Source organism: Doryrhamphus excisus, chromosome 10 (assembly GCF_030265055.1).
Source record: "Doryrhamphus excisus isolate RoL2022-K1 chromosome 10, RoL_Dexc_1.0, whole genome shotgun sequence".
Lineage (NCBI taxonomy): Eukaryota > Metazoa > Chordata > Actinopteri > Syngnathiformes > Syngnathidae > Doryrhamphus > Doryrhamphus excisus.
Genome location: NC_080475.1, coordinates 17,516,948 through 17,528,396, shown reverse-complemented (window position 1 = coordinate 17,528,396; position 11,449 = coordinate 17,516,948). Strand labels below are relative to the sequence as shown.

The following is an 11,449-nucleotide window of genomic DNA, read 5'->3' as shown; positions in this document are numbered from 1 at the left end:
TTCATGTATCGTGGAATTTTGGTCACATCCAACTTCCCCAAATGACGATCATGTGACCACTGATGAATAGATTTCTGACAGCTGTGGGCAATGTTCATGTCTGGGCGTGTCAACACGTGATTGACATGATTGCACTATCCAGCGTGTTTGTCGTGGCCACTGTTGGACTCTAATGGCCCCCGTTTGGAAAAGGCAGCTTCCATTCCCCGACCCCACTTGTCCTTTGTAGCAGCCGGTGCTGGTTGAACAGATGGAGGCGGGTCACAGGAGATACCAGCCCAGCTGATTATTCACACACAGTCACACACAGTCAGACAGCCACAAACACCGCCCCCTTTACGGAGACTGAACAGCCCTCGTCCTGCATGCCGCTCCCTCAGTCTACTTGAGCAGGACGTGCACTACGCTACCCCTCAGGACTACTGCAGTGTACTATTCCACACACACAAGGACAGCACACGGAGTGGCATCATGGGGAGCAGCATGTCATGTGTCCCCCAACACAACCTCACCTTCTCCAGCAAAAGTTTCATCCGTAGAAACAGGTAAGATCAATCAGCTGACATCTAACTCCTTCAGCTGAATTTAGAGAACCTGTGGAGAATTACTGGTGTTTGTCAGGGTTTTCAGGATCACATGGTAACTTAGTAACGGGGTAAGACCTTGACTTGTGCCTGTCTGGCTTTGGGAGTCAGTGATCCGGTTACCATTTGCTTCCCTCAATCTGTGTGAAGGTGATCTGCCAGACGTCAGTGATTCCGGTGACCTGGTACAAAAAGAAAATAAGTCAGGAACCGACCCACTTATTGTTCCGGCTGACACGAGGCCACTTGGCTTATTCAGTCAAACTATGGGATTTATTTGACTTTATCCCAGCGACATTCATGTTTCTCCTACATTGGATTATATGTCCGGACATGCCACTAATGTCTTAGCCCCCACATCTGACTCCCGTTAGCATCCAGTCTTCTGGCCAGCTGGATGAGCAGCTCCTCATGTGGTTCTTAAATAGAAACAGGAAAAAGGAGCCAACCACAGCCCCCCAACAGCGCATCTCCACACCTTCCTCGTGGACCGATGGCTGAAATATGTGCTCTTGTCTTTAGCGGTGAAATGCCACAACAATGCCGATATTGGAACAGTGGTATATGGTTCACGTTCTTTGTTTATGGTCCAACCACAGATTCCAGCAGGCTGAATCATGATCATACCTTTCATACCTTTTCTCTGTGTTGAAACGCAACCAAAGTGGAGAGAAAAGGCTTCTGTGGCTTTAAATGATTGGTCTGGACGGTCATGGACTTCCTGATTAGACTGAAGTTGATTCCCACAATGCAGACAAAGGCTCACCTTGTTACACACACACACGCACACACACACACACACACACTACTGTGTGCAGATAAGCGGGCCAACTCCAAGTGAGATGTAGAAGCATGGCTCGGCTGCTTATCAGTGCAATGAGGGTGTTTCCTCATGAAGACGTCACACTAAATGCAAAACAAAGACCACCATTCAGTGCGGACTTTATGCATATCAGCAACACAGCAGCCGATTGTTCAATTATTGTTCTAATTATTTCAACGTCTGGCATTGATGGAATGCCTGATTGACATTGTCTATTTGTCTCATTGTCCGTGCGTCAGTTGGAGTTTCAAACAGTAACATAGCGTGTCGCTAACGCATCGGATCCTAGCTGGATCTTCAGTGAACGCCCATAAACAGGAAATGTTCCGTCAAAATCCACACAGGAGTTTTGATGATAAGCATTGGAGAAACATCTCACAACAAGATTTTCTATGTCTTGAGCAGCAGTCGCCTGTTCCGCAAGAAGAACCCCCAAGAGGGTCAGGAGAAGTCCAACAGCATCATCAACGTCCTCTGCACTGTCACACCCAGGAAGGTGAGAAGAAGTCAACTATTAGCATCGCAAACAGCCGCTTTTGATCTTACGATGTTTTGACAATAACGCCGACTTTGCAGGCAATGTCCCCCAAAGACCTAGAGACCATCGAGAACATCAAATGGGACCCTCCGTTCCCATATGACCCGGCCAGCGGCTGGAAGAAGAGCAGTATCAACGTGAAAAACTATGGACGGCTGATTCATAGCTCCAAAGTTCGATTCCGCTTCCTGCACTGCAAGGTGAGCAGAAATCTTTTTAATATTAATTAATATTAGGCAAACCTTGCAGTGATACATCATCTGACTTACTAAGTGCTTCATGAGGCTGGGAAAGACTGCAATGACACATCTCCCTGAAGATGCGACAGACAACAAAAGCAGATGCAGCCTTCCAGGAACATGTACCGTACACATGAAAAACACCAGAAAGTGACTTTGTGGGAGCTGTGAATAATCCCATCAGTCCTTCTCAATGTGGCCCACAGCCTGTGGTTGAACATTTGCAGAGATGTAATTGTGAAACACCTCTGGGGGAATAACAGACACAGAGGAAGGGGGCTCCTCATTGAGGAGCCACGCTGGAAACTGTCACTTGTCAGAGATGTGACGTACAAAAGATGGATGGAAGGGTGGCCTTTTGGGAGAGAAGAACAAACGTAAGATTAAAACTGCAAGCAGTGATGAGCGGGCTCGAGCACCCCGACGCGGTCGGGGGTACGCGCGGGTCGGGGGCACGCGCGGGTCGGGGGCGCGCGCGTGTCCGGACGGTCGCGCGGACGCGCCGTACGAAAAACCGCGGCGATGGGATAAGCGGTAAGGGAGTTACGGCACTTGCAATTTTCCGCCCGGAGGGGGCGACGCCGGCGGCGAGGCTGGTGCGCGGTCACGTCCCGTCCGGCGCCCCGAACCGCCATAAAAAAATTTGCGACGATCGGACCATGCGGTAGGTACTTGCGGCGGATATACGTTTCCGCCTGTGGGTGGCGCTATACAGTCTATGCGCCCACACGGTAACGGACCGGAGGGTACCCCGAACCACCAGAAAAAATTAGGTGCCGATCCGACTGTGCAGAAGGAAGTTACGGCTGATATACATTTCCACCAGTTGGTGGCGCTATAGCGTATGTACACACACTGTCATAGACCAAAGGGTAACCCGAACCACCAGAAAAAAATTCGGGCAGATCCGACCATGTGGGAGGAAGTTACGGCAGATATACATTTCCACCAGTTGGTGGCGCTATAGAGACTATGGACACGCAGATTCAAAGAGTGGAGGGTGACCCGACCGACCAAAAAATATTTAGAGACGATCCGACCATGTGGAAGGAAGTTACGGCTATATACATTTCCACCAGTTGGTGGCGCTATAGAGTCTATGTATACACACAGTCATAGACCAGAGGGTACCCCGAACCACCAGAAAAAATTTGGGACCGATCCGACCATGTGGAAGGAAGTTACAGCTGATATACATATCCTCCAGTTGGAGGCGCTATAGCGTATGTACACACACTGTCATAGACCAGAGGGTACCCCGAACCACCAGAAAAAAATTCGGGCAGATCCGACCATGCGTGAGGAAGTTACAGCAGATATACATTTCCACCAGTTGGTGGCGCTGTGTTTTGAACATGGGTTCTGGAGCGTTAGGTGCGTCCTGTCATGATAGACTTCTCCACCGAAAATCATAGTGATACGTGCAACGGGTGGCGAGGGATAATGATTTGAAACTTCTAGGTGGCGCTAGTGTGTCAATTTAGATTGGTGTCACATGGGAGCACCACCAGGGCGCTCAGGCCTGGATTCTGACCTTACGTGTAAGATTTCAGCAGCCTGTGACCTTCTGCGGGCGAAATATGAGCCTTCGATGGTAAATGGCGAAGGCTGACCATTCGCCGTGGCCACGCCCACCACATGTGCTTTACACACATCACAGTCCATCAACTGACATCATCAGTCTGTCAGTCAAACTGTGTATTGACTTTGATGTACATTGCTTCAAGGCAAGGCCAGACACCAGGCAGGGCCAGATAAGGTAAAAGTTAAGGTTAAAGTAAAAGTTTGGTGGCGTGCCACGCCCACATCCTAAGTAGCAGCCCAAAATCCTTCGCAATTTAACGTGGGCCATCCGTCTAGTGTCCGTTGATGCTACAACGGACTCATTCGGTCAAACCCCCTAGGAGGAGTTTGTCGAGATACGACCCCTACATCCTCCCCCAAATGGCCGCCGCCACCTAAAATGGCCGACTTCCTGTTGGTTTTAGAACATGGGTTCTTGAGACTTTTTTGTGCGTCCTGTCACGAGTGATGTCTCCTCCGAAAATCATGCCCATACGTGCAACAGGAGGCGAGGGATAATTATTTTAAAACTTGTAGGTGGCGCTAGTGAGTCAATTTGGCTTGGTTTCAAATGGGGGCCCCACCAGGGCCCTCAGGCCTGGAATCTGCCCCCCCTTATGAGTTTTCAAGCACATGCGACCTTCTGCGGGCGAATGATGACCCTTTCTTTGTAAACGGCGAGGCCTGAGCATTCGCCGCCAGGCCACGCCCACCACGTGCGCTTTTCCTGCATCATGGTCCATCAACAGGCTTCACCAGGCTGTCAGGCAGTGACCTTGTGACCTCGGTGTTCATCTGATGAATCTCCTGCCAGAAAAGGCCTCATGTAGATCACACGCCTTTAGCCTGTCGCCAATAGGTGGCGCTGCGACGAAATCAGGAAGTGACCTACGGGGACCTTCGGGGCGGGGCCATGATCACATGTACCAAGTATGATGAAGATCTGACCATGTGGAGGCAAGTTATTCACGTCTACAGTTACGCTCAGCGTGCAAGGCCCGGGCAGATGAAAAAGGGCAAAATTTGGGGGCGTGCCACGCCCACATCGTATGGAATATCCCAAAATCCTTCGCAATTTAACGTCGGCCAGCCGTCTAGTGTCCGTTGATGCAACAACGGACTCATTCGGTCAAACCCCCTAGGAGGAGTTCGTCGAGATACGACCCCAACTTCTGGCCCGAAAAAGGCCGGCGCCATCCAAAATGGCCGACTTCCTGTTCGTTTTCCAATATGGGTTCTTGAGACTTTTTGGTCCGTCCTGTCACGATAGACGTCTCCACAAAGTTTCGTGACGATAGGTGAAACTGGTGTCGGGGGCCAATTTTTTCAAAAATAAAAGGTGGCGCTAGAGAGTCAATTTTGGAACATTGTTTTCGGGACCCCCACCAGATCGCAATTTTCGGCAGACCTGACGCGCTTGCAAAATTTGGTGAGTTTTCGGGCATGTTCAGGCCCTCAAAATGGCCGTCGAATCGGCAGAATAATAATAATTAAAACTGCAAGCAGTGATGAGCGGGCTCGAGCACCCCGACGCGGTCGGGGGTACGCGCGGGTCGGGGGTACACGCGGGTCGAGGGCGCACGCGTGTTCGGACGGGCGCGCGGACGCACCGTACGAAAAACCACAACGATGGGATAAGCGGTAAGGGAGTTACGGCACTTGCAATTTTCCACCCGGAGGGGGCGACGCCGGCGGCGAGGCTGGTGCGCGGTCACGTCCCGTCCGGCGCCCCGAACCGCCATAAAAAAATTTGCGACGATCGGACCGTGCGGTAGGTACTTGCGGCGGATATACGTTTCCGCCTGTGGGTGGCGCTATACAGTCTATGCGCCCACACGGTAACGGACCGGAGGGTACCCCGAACCACCAGAAAAAATTAGGTGCCGATCCGACCGTGCAGAAGGAAGTTACGGCTGATATACATTTCCACCAGTTGGTGGCGCTATAGCGTATGTACACACACTGTCATAGACCAAAGGGTAACCCGAACTACCAGAAAAAAATTCGGGCAGATCCGACCATGTGGGAGGAAGTTACGGCAGATATACATTTCCACCAGTTGGTGGCGCTATAGAGTCTATGGACACGCAGATTCAAAGAGTGGAGGGTGACCCGACCGACCAAAAAAATTTTAGAGACGATCCGACCATGTGGAAGGAAGTTACGGCTATATACATTTCCACCAGTTGGTGGCGCTATAGAGTCTATGTATACACACAGTCATAGACCAGAGGGTACCCCGAACCACCAGAAAAAATTTGGGACCGATCCGACCATGTGGAAGGAAGTTACAGCTGATATACATATCCACCAGTTGGAGGCACTATAGCGTATGTACACACACTGTCATAGACCAGAGGGTACCCCGAACCACCAGAAAAAAATTCGGGCAGATCCGACCATGTGGGAGAAAGTTACGGCAGATATAAATTTCCACCAGTTGGTGGTGCTATAGAGTCTATGTACACACCCAGTCATAGACTGGAGGGTACCCCAAACCACCAGAAAAAATTTGGGGCAGATCCGACCATGTGGAAGGAAGTTACAGCTGATATACATTGCCACCAATAGGTGGTGCTATACAGTCTATGTACACACAGTATAACAGACCAGAGATTGACCCAACACACCAAAAAAAATTTCAAGACAATCTGACCATGAATCAGGAAGTTATGGCAGATATACATTTCCACCAGTTGGTGGCGCTATAGAGTCCATATACACACACAGTCACAGACTGGAGGGTGACGGAACCCACCCAAAAAATTAGGAGACGATCCGACCATGCGTGAGGAAGTTACAGCAGATATACATTTCCACCAGTTGGTGGCGCTGTGTTTTGAACATGGGTTCTGGAGCGTTAGGTGCGTCCTGTCATGATAGACGTCTCCACCGAAAATCATAGTGATACGTGCAACGGGTGGTGAGGGATAATGAATTGAAACTTCTAGGTGGCGCTAGTGTGTCAATTTAGATTGGTGTCAAATGGGAGCACCACCAGGGCGCTCAGGCCTGGATTCTGACCTTACGTGTAAGATTTCAGCAGCCTGTGACCTTCTGCGGGCAAATTATGAGCCTTCGATGGTCAATGGCGAAGGCTGACCATTCGCCGTGGCCACGCCCACCACATGTGCTTTACACACATCATAGTCCATCGACTGACATCATCAGTCTGTCAGTCAAACTGTGTATTGACTTTGATGTACATTGCTTCAAGGCAAGGCCAGACACCAGGCTGGGCCAGATAAGGTAAAAGTTAAGGTTAAAGTGAAAGTTTGGTGGCGTGCCACGCCCACATCCTAAGTAGCAGCCCAAAATCCTTCGCAATTTAATGTGGGCCATCCGTCTAGTGTCCGTTGATGCTACAACGGACTCATTCGGTCAAACCCCCTAGGAGGAGTTCGTCGAGATACGACCCCTACATCCTCCCCCAAATGGCCGCCGCCACCTAAAATGGCCGACTTCCTGTTGGTTTTCGAACATGGGTTCTTGAGACTTTTTTGTGCGTCCTGTCACGAGTGATGTCTCCTCCGAAAATCATGCCCATACGTGCAACGGGAGGCGAGGGATAATTATTTTAAAACTTGTAGGTGGCGCTAGTGAGTCAATTTGGCTTGGTTTCAAATGGGGGCCCCACCAGGGCCCTCAGGCTTGGAATCTGCCCCCCCTTATGAGTTTTCAAGCACATGCGACCTTCTGCGGGCGAATGATGACCCTTTCTATGTAAACGGCGAGGCCTGAGCATTCGCCGCCAGGCCACGCCCACCACGTGCGCTTTTCCTGCATCATGGTCCATCAACAGGCTTCACCAGGCTGTCAGGCAGTGACCTTGTGACCTCGGTGTTCATCTGATGAATCTCCTGCCAGAAAAGGCCTCATGTAGATGACACGCCTTTAGCCTGTCGCCAATAGGTGGCGCTGCGACGAAATCAGGAAGTGACCTACGGGGACGTTCGGGACGGGGCCATGATCACATGTACCAAGTATGATGAAGATCTGACCACGTGGAGCCAAGTTATTCACGTCTACAGTTACGCTCAGCGTGCAAGGCCCGGGCAGATGAAAAAGGGCAAAATTTGGGGGCGTGCCACGCCCACATCGTATGGAATATCCCAAAATCCTTCGCAATTTAACGTCGGCCAGCCGTCTAGTGTCCGTTGATGCTACAACGGACTCATTCGGTCAAACCCCCTAGGAGGAGTTCGTCGAGATACGACCCCAACTTCTGGGCCGAAAAAGGCCGCCGCCATCCAAAATGGCCGACTTCCTGTTCGTTTTCCAATATGGGTTCTTGAGACTTTTTGGTCCGTCCTGTCATGATAGACGTCTCCACCAAGTTTCGTGACGATCGGTGAAACTGGTGGCGGGGGCTAATTTTTTTTAAAATTCAAGGTGGCGCTAGAGAGCCAATTTTGGAACATTATATTTGAAACCCATAAAATATCAAATTTTTCGCCAGACCTGATGCGCTCGCCAAATTTGGTGAGTTTTCGGGCATGTTGAGGCCCTCAAAATGGCGTTCATTTTGCGAGAAGAATAATAATAATAAAAAACATTACGATTACAATAGGGCTTTCGCACTGGTCAGTGCTCGAGCCCTAATAATAATAATAATAATAATTAAAACTGCAAGCAGTGATGAGCGGGCTCGAGCACCCCGACGCGGTCGGGGGTACGCGCGGGTCGGGGGCACGCGCGGGTCGGGGGCGCGCGCGTGTCCGGACGGGCGCGCGGACGCGCCGTACGAAAAACCGCGGCGATGGGATAAGCGGTAAGGGAGTTACGGCACTTGCAATTTTCCGCCCGGAGGGGGCGACGCCGGCGGCGAGGCTGGTGCGCGGTCACGTCCCGTCCGGCGCCCCGAACCGCCATAAAAAAATTTGCGACGATCGGACCATGCGGTAGGTACTTGCGGCGGATATACGTTTCCGCCTGTGGGTGGCGCTATACAGTCTATGCGCCCACACGGTAACGGACCGGAGGGTACCCCGAACCACCAGAAAAAATTAGGTGCCGATCCGACCGTGCAGAAGGAAGTTACGGCTGATATACATTTCCACCAGTTGGTGGCGCTATAGCGTATGTACACACACTGTCATAGACCAAAGGGTAACCCGAACCACCAGAAAAAAATTCGGGCAGATCCGACCATGTGGGAGGAAGTTACGGCAGATATACATTTCCACCAGTTGGTGGCGCTATAGAGACTATGGACACGCAGATTCAAAGAGTGGAGGGTGACCCGACCGACCAAAAAATATTTAGAGACGATCCGACCATGTGGAAGGAAGTTACGGCTATATACATTTCCACCAGTTGGTGGCGCTATAGAGTCTATGTATACACACAGTCATAGACCAGAGGGTACCCCGAACCACCAGAAAAAATTTGGGACCGATCCGACCATGTGGAAGGAAGTTACAGCTGATATACATATCCTCCAGTTGGAGGCGCTATAGCGTATGTACACACACTGTCATAGACCAGAGGGTACCCCGAACCACCAGAAAAAAATTCGGGCAGATCCGACCATGCGTGAGGAAGTTACAGCAGATATACATTTCCACCAGTTGGTGGCGCTGTGTTTTGAACATGGGTTCTGGAGCGTTAGGTGCGTCCTGTCATGATAGACTTCTCCACCGAAAATCATAGTGATACGTGCAACGGGTGGCGAGGGATAATGATTTGAAACTTCTAGGTGGCGCTAGTGTGTCAATTTAGATTGGTGTCACATGGGAGCACCACCAGGGCGCTCAGGCCTGGATTCTGACCTTACGTGTAAGATTTCAGCAGCCTGTGACCTTCTGCGGGCGAAATATGAGCCTTCGATGGTAAATGGCGAAGGCTGACCATTCGCCGTGGCCACGCCCACCACATGTGCTTTACACACATCACAGTCCATCAACTGACATCATCAGTCTGTCAGTCAAACTGTGTATTGACTTTGATGTACATTGCTTCAAGGCAAGGCCAGACACCAGGCAGGGCCAGATAAGGTAAAAGTTAAGGTTAAAGTAAAAGTTTGGTGGCGTGCCACGCCCACATCCTAAGTAGCAGCCCAAAATCCTTCGCAATTTAACGTGGGCCATCCGTCTAGTGTCCGTTGATGCTACAACGGACTCATTCGGTCAAACCCCCTAGGAGGAGTTTGTCGAGATACGACCCCTACATCCTCCCCCAAATGGCCGCCGCCACCTAAAATGGCCGACTTCCTGTTGGTTTTAGAACATGGGTTCTTGAGACTTTTTTGTGCGTCCTGTCACGAGTGATGTCTCCTCCGAAAATCATGCCCATACGTGCAACAGGAGGCGAGGGATAATTATTTTAAAACTTGTAGGTGGCGCTAGTGAGTCAATTTGGCTTGGTTCCAAATGGGGGCCCCACCAGGGCCCTCAGGCCTGGAATCTGCCCCCCCTTATGAGTTTTCAAGCACGTGCGACCTTCTGCGGGCGAATGATGACCCTTTCTTTGTAAACGGCGAGGCCTGAGCATTCGCCGCCAGGCCACGCCCACCACGTGCGCTTTTCCTGCATCATGGTCCATCAACAGGCTTCACCAGGCTGTCAGGCAGTGACCTTGTGACCTCGGTGTTCATCTGATGAATCTCCTGCCAGAAAAGGCCTCATGTAGATCACACGCCTTTAGCCTGTCGCCAATAGGTGGCGCTGCGACGAAATCAGGAAGTGACCTACGGGGACCTTCGGGGCGGGGCCATGATCACATGTACCAAGTATGATGAAGATCTGACCATGTGGAGGCAAGTTATTCACGTCTACAGTTACGCTCAGCGTGCAAGGCCCGGGCAGATGAAAAAGGGCAAAATTTGGGGGCGTGCCACGCCCACATCGTATGGAATATCCCAAAATCCTTCGCAATTTAACGTCGGCCAGCCGTCTAGTGTCCGTTGATGCAACAACGGACTCATTCGGTCAAACCCCCTAGGAGGAGTTCGTCGAGATACGACCCCAACTTCTGGCCCGAAAAAGGCCGGCGCCATCCAAAATGGCCGACTTCCTGTTCGTTTTCCAATATGGGTTCTTGAGACTTTTTGGTCCGTCCTGTCACGATAGACGTCTCCACAAAGTTTCGTGACGATAGGTGAAACTGGTGTCGGGGGCCAATTTTTTCAAAAATAAAAGGTGGCGCTAGAGAGTCAATTTTGGAACATTGTTTTCGGGACCCCCACCAGATCGCAATTTTCGGCAGACCTGACGCGCTTGCAAAATTTGGTGAGTTTTCGGGCATGTTCAGGCCCTCAAAATGGCCGTCGAATCGGCAGAATAATAATAATAATAATAATAATAATAATAATAATAAACATTACGATTACAATAGGGCTTTCGCACTGGTCAGTGCTCGAGCCCTAATTAAAACTGCAAGCAGTGATGAGCGGGCTCGAGCACCCCGACGCGGTCGGGGGTACGCGCGGGTCGGGGGCGCGCGCGTGACCGGACGGGCGTGCGGACGCGCCGTACGAAAAACCGCGGCGATCAGATAAGCGGTAAGGGAGTTACACACACTGTCATAGACCAGAGGGTACCCCGAACCACCAGAAAAAAATTTGGGCAGATCCAACCATGTGGGAGGAAGTTACGGCAGATATACATTTCCACCAGTTGTTGGCGCTATAGAGTCTACGGACACGCAGATTCAAAGAGTGGTGGGTGACCCGATTGACCAAAAAAATTTTAGAGACGAGCCG

General features: G+C 50.9%; 1 protein-coding gene across 5 annotated transcripts in view; it reads left to right on the top strand.

Annotated features, from left to right (window-relative positions):
- Positions 1-200: 200 nt before the first annotated feature.
- plekhn1 (pleckstrin homology domain containing, family N member 1) overlaps positions 201-11,449 on the top strand; it is a 29,878-nt gene continuing 18,629 nt past the window's right edge. For 2 of the 5 annotated variants that reach the window (XR_009131740.1, XM_058083222.1), the window contains exons 1-3: positions 202-545; positions 1,813-1,903; positions 1,984-2,145. Coding sequence is in view for 3 of the 5 variants with exons in the window: in XM_058083222.1 (XP_057939205.1) it covers positions 472-545; positions 1,813-1,903; positions 1,984-2,145 (327 nt within the window). In the remaining 2 variants the exon portion in view is untranslated. Of the gene's footprint in view, positions 546-1,812; positions 1,904-1,983; positions 2,146-11,449 lie in introns of all 5 variants that reach the window. The other 3 variants (XM_058083221.1, XR_009131741.1, XM_058083219.1) reach the window with 3 other exon arrangements.